Below are 21,211 nucleotides of genomic sequence, written 5' to 3'. Positions count from 1 at the left end.
TTCCCCGCATCCAAAATATTAACCGTGATGAATTTAAAACCGTTTTTTACGAGCCCAGAGCGAGTTTTGCCGTCCGTGATAAAACATTAGCATGCTAAATGCGCACGTCCCCTGCTTCTCAGAGAATAAAAAGCTCTATAAATAGATACAGAGAAAGCGCTGTGGTCTTACATTCACCCGAATAGATGCTTTTACAGTGTATCTGTACTGAGGCAAAACCAATTTTACTTTATTACATGCAATGAACTAGTTCTGCTTTTCATGTTTCAAAACAGTAAACATCAAGTACAGCCTCTTTCAGTAGTTGCCAGGCCTGGTTCGTTCAGTATAGTTACTGTAATGGTTCTTTTGTTTTGTTTTGATGTGATTTGAATGTCTACATAGCCACACAAAATAATTGCTAATAATAAGAATAGTTTTGTCAGAAAACCTACATAGTGCATCTTTTAAGTCTAAGGTTTCAGCTTTCTCTTCAGATGGATTAGTTTTAGTCTTTGGCAGCGTGAGTGACAAAATATAGCATCAATATGTGCACAATAATACATATGAATATAGTTTTAAGCTCACCATAGCAAAAGATGCACCTTGCGCTAAAGCTACTGTTAGCATATTGCCCTATACTTTCCCAATATGGCTGCCATCGTCTCCAGGCCAGTTAATCTTTCAGTTCAAATAAGCAGTCTAGGAAAAAATGTCTTTAATTAATCAGAAGGCTATCCGTCACGTGCTGAGAGCTTGGAATGCCATAGAAATGACTGATGCAAACAGGCACTGATGAAAAGGCACATTCTCCCTCCGTATCTGCTGCCGTAGCTTCTGTCATCACAAGAAGATGGGATTTTTAGTAAAAGGGAGAAGAGGGAGAGAAAGAAAGAAAGAGGGAGAGAAAGGAAAAGAAAAAGGAAAGGCATAAAAAGAGAGGAGGGGTGTTAGGAGAGTGGAGAGATGGAAGAGTGTGAGTGAAAGACAGAGAAAAGATAGTGAGAGAATGGAGGAGGTGGAGGAGAGTGAGAGGCAGAGGTTGTTGGTTTTGCGTCAGACGTTGAGCTCAGGCGCTGCAGATGTGGGGGAAGGTGACGTGACGAAAGAACCAGAGATGGATCCAGTGTTTGCTCACAGCCTGTGTGTGTCCTAACAGCCACGTCCCTTCTACATTCTGTTCCAAAGCAGGAGGGTCTGGAATCAGAATATAACATGCATAAAAAAACTCTCATAACTTGGGACGGCCCCTAATTTGTATCATGTGTCTCATTCAGAACAACATCTACAACCTCTTTTACCTCTGATTTACAGAGGGACACATTCATTTAGCAAAAAACATATTGCTGTGATTGACAAGTCCCTACTCTTCAGGTGCCAATTCAGATGGTTATTACAGAGCTAATATTATGCTATAACGTCAGTATGGTTTACGTATGCCAGGTTAGTATTTCAACTGACAAATAGACAAAAAATATCATATTGATTTTAAGAGTACATTCTGCACCATTAAAGCAATACGATACATATACTTTGACCCTGTTACTTTGCTTGTTTATTGCATTTCTTCGAAAGACCACAAGTAACAATATTATGCAGTAACACTCAAAGTTGCTTTATAATTTCATGCATTATTCATTCACTTGCCATCAGTGTTGGAATCAACAAACGGATGGAAAAGCGGCTGCCAATCTAAGTATGCAGTCTAGACCACCACGAGCACTCATACACTGGCAGACATAATGCCTAACTATGGGTGAAATTGGGTGGTGTCTTGCCCAAGGACGCATCAGTGTGCAAGAAGCTTAGACTGAAACACAAACCATACTACTACAACATTTCTCCTCACCAACCTTCTTACTCTGCCACTGTGCAGCATTTTTACCTTTTCAACACGTTTCGTCTGGTTGTTAGATGGATGAGAGCCCAGGGAACGCCAGGTGCCACAGGGGGGCGGCTGTGGCTCTAGTGCAAACTGCCATTGTGTCCTTGGGCATGACTCTTCACCCTCCTTTGACCTCCAGTGTCCAAGTATGGTGAATGAGGGTGTGTCTTTGAGAGAGAATGCAGGACAACGGATGGAAATGAGCCCATGGTGTGTTAAAAGCAAGTATATAATCTATGTTCATCAACATCCACTGTCCCCAACAAATAAACAAATAATAAATACATCTAACAACTACAGCAACTACCGTATTTCCCGCACTATAAAGCGCACGTAAAAGTCTTTAACGTCCTCAAAAGCCGTCCGTGCGCTTAATAGTCCGGTGCGCTTAATATATGGTTTATTTCTGGTTGTGCTTACTGACCGCGAAGATATTTTGTGTGGTACATGGTGTATAAAGAAGATTTGGGACACGAGACGCCGATGCGCGACTATATTTACAGTACTCCGGAACCGGAAGTCCCAACAACATGTTTGCAAAGCATTCTGGGAACAGTAGTCTACCTACACGAGGCACACGTGACACTTTGTCAAAACGTAAACAACATTTTCAGTCAGGCACAACGCAGACACCTACCGGTAAATGAAGGACCCCAAGATGGCTGCTGCCAAGAGACCTTAAGGTTAAGAAGTTAACCCTGGTTCTCTGAAACATCTTATATTATTAGAAATGCGCTTACGGGCTAAACTATTAGTCAACTGTGGGAATCAAAAGGCAGGAATCATCACTGAACTGCCGCGTGGGTCCGAGATGCGGGATCACATGACCAAAGAGATTTTAGCACGGAGCACTATCGGCGCTTTGGCTGCTTTTACCATTTGCGCCCCAGCAGACATTAAACCGGGACACGGGACGTAAAAAATCGTCTGGTCATAGCTATATGTACTTCGGATGTACTTCGGCGCATTTGAAGGATTTGATGACGAGGAATGAACTGAAAAAGTGAGTGTATTGTGTTGTATTTTACGTGTTGCAACTGAACGAGGCTGGGAGTTGTTCTGAATATGCTAACGTGTCTTTTAGCGGTAGCAGAGTGTGTTCTGTGTTTGTATTTTACGTGTTTACAAGTGATCTTGACTGAGAATTGATTTGGATATGCTAACGTGTCTGTTAGCGATAGCAGTGTGTTTTGATGTTGAACAATGTTGAGCTGAATGAGTTGAACGCGTTTCATAAAGCTCAACTGACTCAACTGACTTATCGTCTGTTTTGTTTATCTTATGCCCTTTATCATCCGGTGCGCTTTATTTATGGACCAGTACACATGGTACACAAATAGCTGATGGTGCGCTTAATAATCTGGTGCGCTTTTTCCGCAAAATACAGTACTTCGACCAACTTTTTAGGTAATTTGACAGACTTTCCTCTTTGAAACTTTACGCTGGTTAAAAGGTAACAAGCCTGTTCTGACCTTCATTTTCACAGCAATGTAAATTAATCCAGAGAATTACAGAGAAAAGTGCTAAGAACAGCGAACAGGCTCACGTAAGGACTATGTGCCCTTTCAGTCCATGTATCCGTGCAAAGTCTGATTGTATTTTATTATAATAGTACATGGCACAAAATATCGGACAGGGAATAAATTCTGAATGCATTTAAATTTGATTACTAAAACAAAAAAAGTGAAATGTTTGTCTGGAGAATGCAGCTAGATGTGGCGAACAGGACCTGATCGTTCAGACTGAAGTTGCATTGTACAAGTGCGGAGACATAACGGACCTATTTCCAAGTATTGTGCTGTTCAAAAAAATTTTATCGGATACTGGTCACATAATAGGCAAGAAAATCTGATTTGACCTGTAGTGTGAACGTAGCCTAGGTTAGTGGTTAGTATCTACCAGATGTGGTTTAGAGCGTTTTTAGTCTTGGGTTAGTTATGGTTTAGTCCTTGGGAAAGGTCCGCAGTTATTCAGTAATACTATAATAGATCTGAAGTTATGGTATTATTTGGCACCACAAACCATATTTTTAACTTGCTATATTCCAGTCTTGTTCTGAGTTGTATCTTTGTCTCCAGACTACACACCGTTGTAAGTCCAGTCCCGTTGTTCCCTGTATAGCCCGTGTCTTCAGAGAAATACAACTCCTTTCTCTTCTTTCCTCTTGGTTATTTTTCAGAATTGCTTGAGTTTTTTTGTGGTCCATGTTTACATTTTTATTTTCTTTCCATTGAAACTCTAACTACCTGCTCCTTTTGATCAGGACTGTGTTTGTCAAATGCATAAAACATGACTTACATTCAGGCAAAACAAACACAAGGGCGATGTACCTTCAACAAATTTACCACTTCTTGCCTGGGGCGCAGAGTCGTTATCCTACACCTTGAACTTTATATGTACTTTACTATATTTATTTACACAAAGAAAGTCTAGTATGCACTTGGCAATGTATTTCTACCTTTTACAACTCCCAAATTTGCACAACAAAACAACTGAATATTCTTAGTCGGATGCAGTTATTTAGAAGTATTTTGTATCCTTTCAAACATCTTAAACTTCATTTTAAGGTGCACTATGTATTTTTGTGTTTTGTATTGGATGTTCCACAGTAAACGTATCTGACATTTATCCAATTACAGTTTTTTTTGTAATAACCTTTTAAAAAAAAGTGTGCCTGTGTTACAGTGATCGGATTCCCTTCTCCACAGATCTGACTTGTAACTTGACATGATGGTGTCCCCTGCTTGTCTCCATGGAGATATACAAGTTTAATGCAATATGGAGACATAGTGCAAACTGCAGACAACAAAATAAAATAAACTTTTTAATACTGGATTTTGAAACCACAACCCTATTATTAAAAAAGGGTTAACCACTCTGCTACTGTACACCCTTAAAATTGGTTTACATTTTCTAGAACAGATAACTTATCAAACTAGAACTAAACCAATTCTGAATCAGGGTCCAAACTCTAAAAGAACATGCATAATAATAGATTTGTCAACCATCAACCTCCCATAACGCCACAAAGGTCAGACAACTTTTGATTATAATTACCAACATTTGACAAAGATCCCTTGCTGAGTGGAGCAGTGTACATACTGTAGGCCTATTTAAAGCTGCACTATGTAACTTTGCCAATGTAAAGTTGCCTGTAATGTTGAACAGTATGGCATTTAATACATTTCACATGCATTCAATTACTGCTGTTTTTATTGCTCCCCTTGAAGAACATGCTTCTGACCTGTAACTTGACCTCGTGGAATCCCCTGATAGAGACGTTTAATGCCAAACTGTGGAATATCACGGGCAAGGCCATAAACTCAAACATAATGCACCTTTAAATTCCTTTCATGTTGTAAAGTTTTGTTGTAATGTATGGAAGATTACAGCATACATAAAGGACAGAGATGAAGAGTGGAGCGGAGATGTGAGGTGGAGCCGGCTGTCATTGCGGTTAATGAGGCAAAACTAATGCTATTAACCTGCTTCTTGTAACGTGAACTTACAAGCAGCGCACTGTTTGTGGTCTCATTCAGTATACGGCAGTATACAGACATTAAGGAAATGTAGTAGTGCTACTAGAAGTAGGATTGTTGGTTGTGAATAAATACATGAGAAAAGTAGTATTACATTATTCACAGTATTGGTTAAAGTAATGGTAAAGATAATAATTGTTAGAAGTCAAGCAGTTGTCATAGCAGGAAATAATTATTTATTATATAAATAATAATTATATAATTATATATATATATATATATATATATATATATATAATTCAAAAGAATACTTTTTACACTTACAAATAAGGAGTTATTACAACCATAATTACCATATGACATGGAAAAATGGAAAAATCTGATATTTTTGGGACAGATGGGACTTGAGATGTCCCGTAATTTCCTTTCCTTTAATTTCATTGTATGCTTGGTGTTACGTAAGTGTTTTTCTTTCTTTCTTCTGTTGTTGCTCCCACTCTCTGTCATGCACCATATTTTGTATTTCATGTGTTTGGGCGGAACAATGCATATTAAGAATGCACATGTAAACACATCTTGCACTGTGGCAGAGCGGTCAACAAGGAGACATGGGTTCGATTAGACCTCTTATGTCCTCTCAGGGTCCTCTGGCTTCCTCCCACCGTCCAAAGACATGAATGTGTTAGGTAGATTGGCAACTGTAAATTGCCCCCAGTGAATGAATGTGAGAGTGATTGTCTGTGTGTCTATGTCTCTGTGTTAACCCGGAGACAAGCTGGCCTCCTGTCCTCCAGTCCACGACCCCTAATGAGAACAAGTGAGGTGGTCAAAGTGGCCGAGGTGAGCAGCTGCCTAGGGCGGCAGGAGAAGGAGAAATCCCGTGAGAAGCACTGTGCACCTTCCGATGTCACGCTTCAACAGCCCTCTCATGCAGCATTCAGCCTTTTCTTCCTGCAGTCTAGTCTGGACTGCACCCCAGGCTCATGTGGGCCTGTCCCAGGATCTCTTCCCTGGGCCGGCTCAAGGCAGAGGCTTTCAGATAATTCCTGTTTTCCCTACCCCCTCCATGTTGACATGCAGGGGCTGACCGTTAACTGCAACTTTATTTCATTGTTTTGAGTTTACAACATTTCTAAAAGATAAAATTAAAAGCTTTGTTGAGCATTATAAATCCCCTGTGTTACTTATACTTGTGTGCCTGTGTGCATCACCTGTCACCTCCCTTATGTCATTAGCTCTAATGTATTCCTCCTCAGTCTGAATGATGGATGCACTTACAGCTCAAACACATTGATTTTTCATAATTCTCAAGTCGATCTATTCTTCTCCTGACAGCTAAATGTTCCAGGAAGTATTTAGCATTCAAGGTATTTATAGGGCAGTTTAAACGAGTGTTAAATATTATTTTCTACCTCTTGATAACTTTATTTCTTACAGTGCATCAGGAAAGTATTCAAACAACATTGTTAGCCCCACAAACTTAACAATTTCCCACAAATGTAATAGGTACTACCAGGGGCGTTGCCAGGAACTGGTGAGGGGTGGGGCTCAGCCCAGGCAGATAAACATATTTTAAAGGAATAATAGAGGATTTTTTGCTGATTCGAGAACTCAAGCGACTGTTAGTCCCTTTTTTTTTTAAATGTGCATGCGCACACTCACCCCCCACACTTCAATTGTTTCCAAGACGCCGCCTACCATCAAACCTTGTGCGGAAGCACGCAACAGCCCCGCTGCTACACGTGCGTTTTTCTATTAGCGGGACGGATCGGATTGCATCTCTCGTCTCTGCAGATTTCTGTCTCTTCTGAGCTCGAACACAGTCTTTTTCTGTCGTAATTTTTGTGCCATACACTGAAGGAAATGGCTAAACACACACCGGCATATTAACCACGCATGCGCAGCCAAGGAAACGTGCTGCTATCCTGGGAACGAGTCTGCAGGTGTGCAGTAGCACGCAAGGAATGATTGACATGTGGGAGAACTAGTCGGCTGTCCACGCTATCATTGTCTATCATTCCTTTAAGTCGAATGCCGGCTAAGTCCTTTATTGCTTGTTCATTTTGTATCAGGAGTTTTAAAGCCTAAGTAGTTCTGAAATCCAGTGGGATGGTGATGTCAAAGACCATCTGAGGCGCTTTGTTGATCTCATTCTAATATTTTTGAGCAACATGACCCAAAACACATGGTAATGGGTTGCCGCCCAACAATCACAATCTCTTCAGCAGTTAGAATTTCCTTGTGAATAATGTGCACTTTGACATGGTGTCATGAAAAAATGTGAGTCTCTCCAGTGTGTCCTGGGTCTTCCTTGGGGCATCTTCCCGATGGGACCTCCGGAGGGAGGTGTCCAGGAGTCATCCTGGACAGATACCTGAGCCACCTCAGCTGGCTCCTCTCAACGTGGAGGAGCATTAGCTATACGCCCTATCTCTAAGGGAGCACCAAGCCACCCTGCGGAGGAAACATATTTCTTTCCCAAATATTTTCATTACCCAAAGCTCATGACCATAGGTGAGGGTAGGAACGTAGATTGACCGGTAAATCGAGAGCTTTGTCTTTCGACTCCTTCTTCACCACAACAGTCTGATACAGCGACTGCATCACTGTAGATTGCTTTTCATTAAGGCATATAAATCACTGAGTGCAGTGGCAGCAGCAGTGATTTAGATTTGTTTAATTTCTTGGTTATGATAACTAGTTATTTTATTATATTTTATTAATGCATTTATATAATAAAATCTGTTTCCCCTGGACTAGTGAAAAAAATTATAGAAGGTAGGTTTGTGATGGGGCACAATGTGAAAAAAATAACGTTACATGAGTCCGTATTTCTCCTAAAATAGGCAGAAGTACGGTCGTCAACCACAATGCGCCTCTGTGATTGGTTCCAGTCCCGCCTGTGGGCCCTAAATGCCATGTGATTGGCCCATTAAACCACTGGTGCAAACAGAAAAAACGAATCAGTATGAGTCTAACAAGATGGATTCTCAAGAGTATGTGAACTCCAAAAATCATGGGAATCTATCTTACTGGCAAGGTTTCTCAGACATAATCGCTCTTTTAATTGATGGTTGTAATTATTCTGGTCTGATCCGAGGATGAGAACAGGTGATCCCAATCCAGTTTGGTAGGTGCTTATTTCATTTTCATTATATGACTATTTAGTGGTTCTATTAGAGGACATGAAGTGAATATTGAGTTGTTTTAGTGCACTGCTATGACTGATAATGCAGTACTTGAGCAATACAATCAAGAAAAAATATTACCATCATGTACGTTCCTCTTTAAACACCTTGTTGATAACTGCAGACCAGGCTCCACAAGAGCTGTACTAGAGCAGGTTTTAAACCAGTACTAAAGCCAATCTAATCCAAAACTAAACCAGGACTTAAAAAGGCAGAAAACAGGTCTATACCAGGTCTAATTCAGGTGCCTAGAACGCGGCATAAAGCTGATAGATACTGACCACAGCAAACTAAGAACCCTCACCATAAGAGCTGAACCAGTCCCTAGTCCTAAACTAGGACTAGACCAGGTCTAAAGCAATTAGCTGCAGTTTTAGAGATTCTCCTCACAGTTCTCTACTTTCCATCTCACGCACTGAGGGATGTTTTATAATAATCCCTGCATTTTATCATCTGAAAGAGCAGATTATGTAACAACTTTTATATTGTTGTGGTAATGAAGCTGCAAATTCAAATGCATTTAGGACCACTTTACCTGTCTGATATTTTGATATGAACAACACATTATGTCAGAATGAAGCAATATGTATTTCCATCAAAACTGTTAATGGCACTTATACAATGAAAATTAACTACAAAAAGTGGAAATACACTGTCCAAAAAAAAGTGGCACACGCCCTAATATCTGGTAGGACCGCCTTTAGCTTTAATTATAGCACATATTCGCAGTGGCATAGTTTCAATAAGTTTCTGCAATATTAAAATAATTATTTCCATCCAGTGTTGCATTATTTTTTACCAACTGATCTTGTATTGATAATGGAGGGAGTGACCACTGCACAAAGCCTTCTCCAGCTCGTCCCAAAGATTCTCAATGGGATTCATGGGCCTCATCTATAAAGGATTGCGTAGAAATGTTGCCCATGAGACCAACTTAAGCTGTAGATCAGGTCTCTTAATTGATTTGTATTAATTAAAGCGTGGTCTAGCTAGCGCTCTGGACATTTAGCCCCATCAGATAAGCCTCGACAGGGGACATAGGGGTCGTATATATAGAGGATCAACTGCTGTGTCAACCTTGGCTGTGACAGTGACGGTAAAAAGCAAAGCAATCTGTCACACGTTGAGTTTGGCATTAAATAGTTCCCGAGTCCAATGAGCAAAGTGCTGAGGTGGCTCACAGCAAAATCTTACTTTGCAATTAAAAGTCAGACAAAGAGTACATTGTTCCCTTTTAAAATGACAATTTATAATGATTATTTATGGGTTTTTTTTCATCTGTTTGCATTTTGGTTTTAATAAGATAAAATAACCTTTTATTTGTCCCACATGTGGAAATTCCAGTGTTGCAACACAGATTAGGCACAGAAGTAAATAATAAAAAAATAAGATAAAGATATAAAAACACTCTTGTAGAAAAACTCTTCTAAAAAACCTCTTGTACTCTTAATAAAAATAAATATTATATTACAGCTGTTATTAATGCATCCTTTCCTGTAATGTAAAGCACAATTACTAAAAATTGTGCTCTATAAATTAACTTGCCTTGACTAAATTGTAACCCTGCCGTGTGAAATGGTAATATGAGAGAGAGAGGAAGTGCATTGCAGCAAATTGTCGGAGCCGGAATCGAACACTCAAAACTGCAGCCTGTCCACATGGCACAGGCACTAAACCAGATGTTTATTTATCCATCCAACTACACAGGCACAAGACTCAATACTGACATTACTAAAGCCATGTAAACTCTAACAAAACTATGGCAGCCCAAGAAGCTCAATAGGCATTGCATGTTTAACCATAATCAAAATTGGCAAAACTATTTGAAGTCAATTTGGTCAGACTTTATCTTAATTCATTGTACCTACCTTATTAAGTACAACACTAGGTTTGGGTTACATGTAAATACAGACTTACAAACTGTGAGTTACATCGAACTGAAGGATAAAAGCATCATACTGTATTCAGATTCACCAGAGATGTCCCCAGAACTTTTGAAACCAAATATACCAAATATATTGTTGTTTTTTAGAAGCAAAAACCACCACATTGAGGCTTTCTTACCTGTGACGGAGAGCTCGGTAGTCTTGCGCACCACAAAGCTTCCCAGCTGGAGCTCGCAGGTGTAGTTCCCAGTGTCCTCCTCTCGCACCTTCCTGATGTACAGATTGTCCTTGGTCTCGATGCTCGTCCTCCACTGCTTTGGCTTACATTCCTGAATAATAATAAGAACATAATTAATTGCTGAACCATACATATGCATAATTACTTTGAAATATGTTATTATTCAGTATAACTATTATTATCATTTTAAAAAGCATTTTACAGCTGTACCTTAATTTTGAGGAAATTAAAAGTAAAAAACACAGAACAGAACGTGACCAGAGGGCAAAAATCTAGATAAAACAAACTGAAGTAGCACTAAATATTCAACAAAACAAGATCACAGCACACTCAAATGAAAATAAAACCCCCACTTAGGCCAAAGTGTGTCAATTTTGTTTATTTCCAAATTAGTCAAAGAAATGACACGTCTGTTACTATGTCACTCCAGTCTTTGATCATTGGTGTGGTTTGTGTCATTTCATTGTGATGGCCTTGTTTCCTGCAGCCAAATTCCAAATGTATCCCTTTATTGTGGCCATGGCAGGAGTTTTGAGGCCCAAGTACATGAAGTCCATATGGGAGGTAGTCACAGCACTTCACTTTTTCCATATTTTGTTACGTTACAAGCTTCTGTCATTCTAAAATAAATGTAATTCATTATTTGCCTCATTTGCCTCAAATTCTACACACAATACCCCATGATGACAACGTTTGAATTCTTTGCCAATGCTTTAAAATAAAAAAACAAAATGTACGTAAGCATTCGTAGCCTCAAAACTTTGTTGAAACACCTTTGGAACTAATTACAGTCTTAAGTCTTTTTGAGTGTAATGCTACAAGCTTGGCACACCTGTTTTTGGGCAGTTTCTCGAATTATTCTTTGCAGACGCTCCCAATCCCAAGTTTGGATGGTGAGCTTCAGTTCATAGTCATTTTCATCTCTCTCCAGAGATGCTCAATTAGGCTCAAGTCTGGGCTGTGGCTGGGCCACTCAAGGCCATTCACAGCGTTGTCCTGTAGCCACTCCTTTGTTCTCCTGGCCGCGTGCTCAGGGTCGTTGTCTTGTTGGAAGATGAACCTCCACCACAGTCTTTGGTCCAGAGCCTCTGGAGCAGGTTTTCATCAAGGTTGTCTCTGGACACTGCTGCATTCATCTCTCTGTTGATCCTCCCAGTTCCTGCTGCAGCCTGATGCTGCCACCACCACGCTTCACTTTGGGGATGATACTGACCAGATGATGAGCGGTGCCATGTTTCCTCCATTCTCATGGAATGAGAGTTCTTCAGGTGTCTTTTTACAAGCTCCAGACGGTCTTTCTTGGGCCTTTTACAGGACACTCTACCACACAGGCCTGATTGGTGGAGTGCTGCACAGATGGTGGTTCTTCTAGAAGGTTCTCCTCTCTCCACAGAGACACACTGGAGATCTGTCTCTGTTTTCGGTCACCTCCCTGACTACGGCCCTTCTCCCCTGAAGGCTCTTCTTCCCCAGGCCAAGCTCTAGGAAGAGTCTTGGTTCCAAACTGTTTCCATTTACAGATGATGGAGGCCACTGTGCTCAGAGAAACCTTCAATGCTGCAGACATTTTTCTGTCCCTTTCCCCAGATTTGCCAATCCTGTCTCGCACGTCTACAGACAATTCCTTGGACTTCATGGCTTGGTTTGTGCTCTGACGTGACTGTTACTGTGGGACCTCATGTAGACAGGTGTGTGCTGTTCCAAATCATGTCCAATCAACTGAATTACCAAAGATGGACTCAAATCAAGTTATAGAAGCATCTCAAAGATGATACGTAGAATAACCATGTACCTGTGCTCAATTGTGAGTGTCATAGCAAACTCTGTGAATACTTACATACGAGTGCTTTTTTTGTTCTTTTGTTTTTAATAAAGTTGCAAAGAATCCCTAACAAAATTATTTCAAGTGTCATTATGGGATATTGTTTGTAGAATGAAGTGAATTTAAACCCACTTTGGAATAAGACTGTAACATAAAATGTGGGAAAAGGCGAACACTTCCCGGATACTAATTGTTCTAAAACAATCTTCAGTACCGTGTTCATTTCAGTCGTATATTTTTGAGCAACAGGTCCCAAAACACAGTGCCACTGTTTCTACAGCATTTAGGGATTTCCAAAACTTACCTACACATTACAAGCATTTTCCCTTTCAAATCTATTGTTGGTTCACCTTCTTCCTGTACAAAACATATTTTCTTGTCAATTAGCTGTCAATCAAACAATTGTGCTGTCTCAGCCAAGCTTGATAATGACACTGTGACCTGCAGCATCCATGCGTGCAGCAGCATGAGAACCTGACTTTTCATTCACAATGTCAATGACAAGTGCATGTGTCTGATCTGCGGATCCAGCTTTCTGTGGGTGATGCAATACAGTGGTGTGGACTATGATTTTCATATTGGTCACTGATGCTTAACTGTTATTACCCTCGCAGCACTTTAGTGATTTCTCACCGTGTAGACCAGGGCAAACGTTTCTCTCTTTCCCCGAAGGTTTAGACTTAAAAAAAACAGATGAGCGGGTTGATCAGGGTCACTGGGGAAAATGACAACTACATAGCATTGTTCTGCTGGTGTCAAGCAATTTTATTTGATGTAAGCTTCATTTTTACAGAGAAAGATGCAAAAGTGTGAATGAATGGGAAACTAAATGAAATGTAAACTAAAAAGTGCGCGCCACAACGTCAAACTTGTTCGTGCAAAAGACGTTATAAATTTACCTACAACATAAAACATTTGCAGCCTGAGTGTTACCTGGAGCCTCTCAGTCCACAGGGAAGGAGAGAAAAGGGTAACAGGGTGGGGGTTTTACTAAAAATAAAATTAAATCACATCATGCAGCCAAGTGAATGGGCAGTGACCTGCTAAAATAAAATTAAAATTTCACCAAAATATAGCACATATATATATATATATATATATATATATATATATATATATATATATATATATATATATATATATACATATATATACTTATACACAATAACTTGAACCATGTCCTATAGATTATTTTGTATTATGTATTGCGATAAATGTTCTAGTGAAAGTAGTTCACAGAGACCCCGTCAAAATGTAACCCTAACCCAAAATCAATAAGAACAGAAAAACTAACATTGAGTTAGTTACTTCAGTTCCATTGCAAATTTTATTTTGTAATAGGCACCATCGGGTTTTACAGTGCGGTGGCTTTCAACTAAAACTAAAAAGACAGCACAGTTGGGCTTCTATAGTTCTAATTAGCAGCAACATAAGGTTTTTTTCAAGCCTTATCTTCAAGCGTATTGGAAAGAGAGAGGATCCGGAGTTGAAACACAGTGTCATTAGTGAGAAGAACAGTGTAGTTTTCAAAGGGCCATAGAGATATTAAGAGGAAAACCTATCTGCTCTCTGCTGCTGGGAAACATTTGCACACAGGACATAGTGAAGGGAGTGAGGACTAGAAATGCTTACAGATGTTTTGTCATAAATGTTTAATGAAACTAGTGTTGCAGTACTAGTAGTAGTCGTAGTGGTTGTAGAAGTAGTAATAACTCAAACTGGAGTATTTTTTTAATCATTTGCACAGCTGGAAATTACTATACAAACAAATTGAGTAGTAGTACACCTAGTAGTAGGAGCAGCATGACCAATTGAAATATCGTAATAGCTAATAGTTGACAAGTAGTCGTAGTAGTAGTAGTAGTAGTAGTAGTAGTAATAGTAGTAGTAGTAGTAGTAGTAGTAGTAGTAGTAGTAGTAGTAGTAGTAGTAGTGGTGGCAGAAGCAGGGCTGGATAAAGCCCTAGACTTTGAGGACAACATCTGTGGTAAAAAAAAAACAAAAAAACGATCCCAACGAAAAACAAACGTATTTTAAGCGTTACATGTATTAGGCTAGAGGGGCTCCCCCCAAGGGAAAAATGCAACGAATCATAAATAATTTCCATTTCAGGCTCATAATATTTTACATATTTAAAGGAATAATGGAGGATTTTTTGCCGAAGCGAAAGTGCGAACGTGTACTCCCCCCGTGCGGATGCACACAAAAGCCTCGTTGCTACACGTGCGTTTGTTTATTAGCGCGACGGATCGCATCGCATCTCTCGTCTCCGTAGATTTCGGTCTCTTCTGAGCCAACTCGAACTGTCTTTCTCGGTCTTAATTTTGTCCTGTACACTGAGGGACCTATATTATAATAGATCTATGCGCTTAGACACACACCGGCATATTAACCACGCATGCGCAGCCAGGCAAACGTGCTGCTCTCCTGGGGACGAGCCAACGAGGCTGCAGGTGAGCAGTAGGTGCGTCCTATGATTGACATGTGAATCAACTACTCGGCTGTCCACGTCACGAAGAAATGAGACAAAGATTTGGCGCCAAAAAATCCTCCATTATTCCTTTAACTTTGGAAATTGTTTAAATATGAGTCCCCCCACAGTCCCTGAATTTCTCATTGCCACCACTGCCTTCACTTTTTTGCTTATCCCTTCAAAACCTCCAAATAAATCATAAACCAGGCAAGTAGTAGTAGTATTAGGTAGTAGTAGTAGTGATAACCCTTGCAGTACAGGTAGTAGCTTATAGTAGTAGTTATTAATTAACTTTGTATTATAAGTAAAAGCTGGAATAGTAGAAGTAGTAGCAATAATAGTAAGTTACACTAAAACTGTGCTTATACTTCTGCATAGTATCTAAACAAAGGCATTACATATTCAGTATCTGCAGTAAAACGGCACACACACAGCTCCCTATAGGACGAGTGCTGAAGTTGGAGGATCCAGTTAGCAGCTGTAGCGGCGGGCCTGCCCGAGGAGCTTAGCACATTATCTCTTGTACAGTATATGGCAGCTCGTATGTCCTCCCCTCACCTTTCACTCAGACCAAAGTTAGTTTAGCATAGCGCAAAGAAGTTAGCCGGAAATGTTAATACGATAGGTTCATAGGTTGATTCAAATCTATTGATTCTCACAGACAGGGGGGAGTTGGAATTGTGGGGCTTTTTATTGAACTGATTTATTGGACAAAAAACTAAAATATATAACTTTTCTGTTCAAACGTTGTGGTTTAAAGCCATGTTCTCATGATAACGCAAGGCACATTTTGAGTGAATGCCTAAATATACACGGTAATACAATATTTTACCTTGCAATTTTACAGTTTTGGATACTATGCTTAAGATGGGTATATTATGGAAAACTGTGTTGTCCATAATATACCCATCTTGGTACTAAATCTATGTATTTTTTTTTTAATAGCTTCATATGCAATTTGAGTCGAATGAAATATGTTGCGATCAATCAATCAATCAATCAATCAATCAAATGGCTGACCTACTCTTTAATAAAACTGTGGTAAAACTGTCCTATATTCTAGCATATAATCCATGTTATGCAAGCTGTGAAAATGTAGTCCTGCTTTCCAGATTTAAGGCTGGAGAGTCCCTTCAGGCAGTGAGCTTTCTTGGCCGCGTGGGTTAGCAACTCTTCCTTAAAAGTAGCTTAACTCCAGCTAAAAAACATAGCAGTAGAAGTATTTGGGTTGTGCGGGTTAAAGTCTCACCTCAAAAGTGTCTTATCTCTAGCTAACAAACTGCAGCCAATTATCCAGAGGGCGTGGCACTTTGCAGATCTCGTCCAGTATAATTTAATTCAGACAAACCCGATCGGAGAGGCCCGGGACTTTGATGGATGGACCCCTAAACGTCACTAAACAGCTTCATCAATGTCCACTCCTGTGCACTTGGCGACAGGGTAGGAGGTCCCAAGGTTACTGCATATTCATGGAGTTTTAAAACAGCTTTTACGAACACTACAAAAGAGAGGTGCCGGCATAAAAAAAGTGAAATCTACATATGCTTTTTGCTCGTTTGACAGTGTCACACTTTTTCAACAAACTTTTCCTTTTCATAATATCATGCTTAATAGACAAACCAGGACTTAAGTAGAGATATTTGTATTATTTAGCAAAAAAATCATACATGTTTTTTGTTCTCCTTTGGGTAATCTTTAAGAAGTATTTTATCTATGGTTTAATATAATTTTAACCTACCTAATCCTGACCTGGTAGAGTCTGAGTTTTAGTCATTATGTCAGGTGGTAAAAGGTTTGAGAAACATTGATCTAAACTAAAGATCAAATTTATGGACAATATTTACATACATTTGAAGTAATTTATTTATTAACCTTTATTTAACATGTTAAGAACCCTTTGAAATCAAGACCTCTTGTTCAAAGGGCAAAGGGATCATTTTAGAACAGGGAATGTTAAGAACAAACACATTTAAGAACAAATAAAAACAGAGTTTACATTTCAAAGAGATTCTTTGAAACGTTTGAAACACACATTTTATAGGATTCTCTTTCCTTATTTTTAAAAATCACTCAAAAACCCAAAGTCTGCTTGAAGGGAATTCCAAGCTGCAGGAGCAGCATAGGAATACGCTCTCTTCCCTAATCAGTCCTTATATGGGGCCCTGACAAGCTGTAGTGTTACGTTAGAGCATGGCATAATATCCCCCGCTCTCTGCGTCAGGGCACACAAGTAGGTAGGTGCACATTTACATATTCAATTACACACTAAAAACATCCAATGTGTGAACTTTGTTTCACACACAGTGATATACATTATCCAGGGTTTTCAGACATTTTGCAGCAACATCGCCATAATCCAATAAAGGCATAACAATTGCCAATACCAGATGTTTATGACCTTCAAGGATAAAACAGGCTTTATTATGATAAAAAGAACCAAAGCTTTACCTTTAATGTATGTGTCATTTTTAGAAGATGATCTTTAAAATACAGCACTTGGTCTACAATGAAACCAAGGTATTTATAATTTGAGAGAGATCATTTGAGACTGAGGGGAAGACCCAGGACACATGGGAGGGACTATGTATCGGCTGGCCTGGGAAGGCCTCGGGATCCCCCGGAGGAGTTAGAGGAAGTGTCTGGGGAGAGGGAAGTATGGGAGTCCCTATTTAGAATGATGCTCACGCGACCCGGCCCCGGAAAAGTGGAAGAAGATGACTGGACTAACTCAATAGTTTCCCTGAGAGGTCTTAATCCGAGGGATACCATCTATTAGGGCGCGTCTAGGAAAAAATACCAGTTTGATTTTTTTCTGAATTTAGCACTAACTTCAGGAATTTCACCTTAGACTGCACCATGAAGAACACTGACTGTACAGACTAGATGGCCTGTACCAGTGAAGTCGAGCAACAGTAAAATACAGAGGTACCAAAAATGGTATTTGATATTTGACAGATCACACAAAGATTATTAATATAAATGGAGAATAAAATATTCATAAAATGGAGCCCTGAGATACTCCTTTGGACACATTCAAAAAGGAAGAAGAAGCCCCTGACAATTTGGCACATGTGATTAATTTGATAGATAGTTGGCAAAACCAGTTTAAGGCTAGGTCAAAGATGTCATGTTGTTTTAGAATTTTAATCAAAAGCTGAGGATCTATAGTGTCAAAAGTCTCTATCTTTAACTGAGTGTAGTATAGTCGCTTTATAGCTCCAAAAGGTCAAACATTTTCAGTTTAGGAGGCAATCCATACATAGTCTTCTCAAATTTGATTAACTGCAAAGTTGATCCAAGTTATTGCATGAATGTCAATATTGATTGACATTGCTTTTATAATCAAGATAATAAACTAGAAGGATTTTATCAACCCATTCAAAGATGTAGCACCTGCAATACTGGACCATCATTATAAAGTTTGTATTAGTAAAATCGAAATTATTCTTCCACAAAACCTTCCTTACCTTATACCATGTGATCTCTGGTTCAGTTCCTGGCTGGATGTACTCGTCGATTCCCGGGCAGGAGATGTTTTTGCTCTTGCTCAGCTCGGCCTTTTCATAGGACCTCATTTTGGAGTTGTAACAAACGTCGGTGTCATTTTCCGCCACATTTAGAGACATGGACACCTTCATACAGTACGTGGAATTTCTGTGAGGAAAAGCAATAAAAAAAAAAATCAATACCACATACAGGCTAAATAAATGAGTTTGAGATTGGAGACTGGACTGGAAATGCAAGATGCCAGCAGTCTATTCTGGATGGTTAGGGTTAGTGCATAGTATCAACATTATAGATGCACAGATATACATTTCTGATCTTAAGAAAGAATAGAGCTATCATTATTTCTAAATAAACTATAATAAATGAAAACATTGTTAAAAATAGACTTGTTTTGGCTTAAACCCCAAGTGAAAGTCAAAATGGGTTACTGCTCAATGACTTATGACAACAGTTGATTCGACTTGGGCTCAGACTGACTTGTTGCACTGCTAAGCGCTGCTGCCAATATAAACCGAGGAGCAAAACACTGTAAGACTGACTAAACCCAGAAAAGGCAAGGGAAGTGGGACAAATAAGACTGAAGGACTATATCCTCGGGGGAAAACCAACGTCCCACAAGGTAACAATGTCTCCAGCGGGATCACCAGAGCCTGCAGACGGCAGACGGGAAAGAGGACATAACAACTTTAGGTGGTCCTTGTTACGTGAAGTGCAGTGCGACGTGGAATATGAAAAAACATGAAAAGAAAGATTCTGGATTTGCAGCCCAGGTCTCACAGGAACAACCTCAGACTAGTGGGGTCTCAGAGAGCGAGAATGGAGATGATACGGAGGGCTTCCTCCAGAAGACAATTCCGGAACTCATATCTGGGACTGGAGTTGGGGTCCCTTCCATCACTATAGAAAAGGTCAATGAGGAGAAGAAGCTGATAATTAAGTTTCGGAACCACAGTCAGAAGGAGTGGGTCAGGAAAGTTGCGGAAGTGAAAAGAAACCTCCAGTACAATGGCAAGAGGGTTTTCATTGCACAAGACCTTCAGTACAAAATTCACCATCAATGAGCAATGTTTTGCCACGTCTGTGAGGAACTTAGGGAGAGAAATCTGAGGCATGGCTTCTCACATCTAGCAATTCTTCAGGTGAGTTTTGAGGGTAAAAAAAAAAAACATGCTCAAAACACCGAGAACTGACAGAACAACATCAACAACAAGCATTAGTTAGCAATAGAGAGCAACTCCCCCTTTATCTTATTGCTTTAATTGCTTGTAAAAGTAGTACATTAAAATGGTTAAGAAATACTTTATAATAGTTTTGTTTAATTAATATGGCAAGTTACTTATATTATAATTGGGAAAATGACCTTTGGAAACTGCATGATTAAATGTGCTGAAATTTAAGGAATAATAGAGGATTTTTTGCCGATTTGAGAACTCAAGCGACTGTTAGTCCCTTTTTTTAAAATGCGCATGTGCACACTCGCCACACTACCCCCACCCTCCTGTTCTTTCCAAGAGGCCGCCTACCATCAAACCTCGCAACACCCCCGCTGCTACACGTGTGTTTGTTTATTGCATCTCTCGTCTCTGCAGATTTCCGTCTCTTCTGAGCTTGAACACAGTCTTTCTCTGTCGTCATTTTTGTACTGTACACGGAAGGAACTTGCTAAACTCAAACTAGCATATCAACCACGCATGCGCAGCAAGGGAAACGTGCTGCTATCCTGGGAACGAGGCTGCAGGTGTGCAGTAGCACGCAAGGAATGATTGACATGTGGGAGAATTACTCGGCTGTCCACGCCACGAGGAAATTAGACTCGGATTGCTTGCCAAAAATCCTCTATTATTCCTTTAATTATATTTGTGACCAACCTTTGAATTTAAAAATGTTTTCTTTAAGATATGAGGAAGGGAAATCTTTGTTGATGCAGGTTTAAAGCTCGGCATAATTTAGAAGAAATAAAACCAGATATGTAGAAATCACTTTCTTTAATGGCTTTGCTACATTGGCCAAGGGAAACACATACATTCATAAGAGCGAGCCAGAAAGAACTCAAGGGTTTAATGCCATTATGTGACGTGTGTCACATTTTGAATGCATCTCAAACATTGCTATTGTATATAAAGTATACTCAGCAAAGTAATATGGCTTTGAGTACTAAATCATTGACAGCCATTGAAGCAAAGTAATTCCTATGTGATTCCCCAATTTGAAGCCTGTCAAATTAGCATCAGAATGAATCTGCGCAGGCCCATATGCTTCTGTGTAAGTGCCCAAACACTGGTCTCTACCGCAACTCAACCAGGGACAAGCTACATCAAACATACTATACATTTTTCACTATTTAAACCTTTGAAGTTAAATATGACCTGGTTTAGTGCCGATATATTTTTGGTTTGGTTCAGTTCTTCTAAGTTTAGTCTTGTGAGTCCCTAAATCAGACTGGGAGCACTTTATGTCAACAAGAGCAGAAGATTAATTGAACATTTTGTTTTCACATGCCGCCTGATCCGTAGCATGCTATAGTTAGCAGAAAAACTACGATTGATGCTGTGTTAGCGTGCAGGTCACATACATAGACGAGGCAATTTAGAGCAAAATGGGATATTGTTGTGTTCTGCACAGGTTTGCGTGTTAAAGGTTTGCAATATAAATATAAAAGAAAAAAAATCATAAGACAAGAGTACACATAGAAGCGTAAATTAAATTACAACCATTTTTGACAGCAAGTAAAACCATAATTTATTATGGGGTGTA

General features: G+C 39.6%; 1 protein-coding gene across 2 annotated transcripts in view; it reads right to left on the bottom strand.

Annotated features, from left to right (window-relative positions):
• Positions 1-21,211, bottom strand: part of LOC140346403 (interleukin-1 receptor accessory protein-like 1) — a 351,979-nt gene that overhangs the window by 151,543 nt on the left and 179,225 nt on the right. For both annotated transcript variants that reach the window (XM_072432558.1, XM_072432477.1), the window contains exons 4-5: positions 18,418-18,604; positions 10,596-10,746 (exon numbers count right to left, since the gene is read on the bottom strand). In XM_072432558.1, the coding sequence (XP_072288659.1) occupies positions 10,596-10,746; positions 18,418-18,604 (338 nt within the window). The remainder of the gene's footprint in view (positions 1-10,595; positions 10,747-18,417; positions 18,605-21,211) is intronic.

Source organism: Eucyclogobius newberryi, unplaced genomic scaffold, assembly GCF_026437365.1.
Source record: "Eucyclogobius newberryi isolate DKJ021-1_F unplaced genomic scaffold, fEucNew1.0.hap1 SCAF_1, whole genome shotgun sequence".
NCBI lineage: Eukaryota > Metazoa > Chordata > Actinopteri > Gobiiformes > Gobiidae > Eucyclogobius > Eucyclogobius newberryi.
This window is presented reverse-complemented; position numbering and strand designations above follow the sequence as displayed.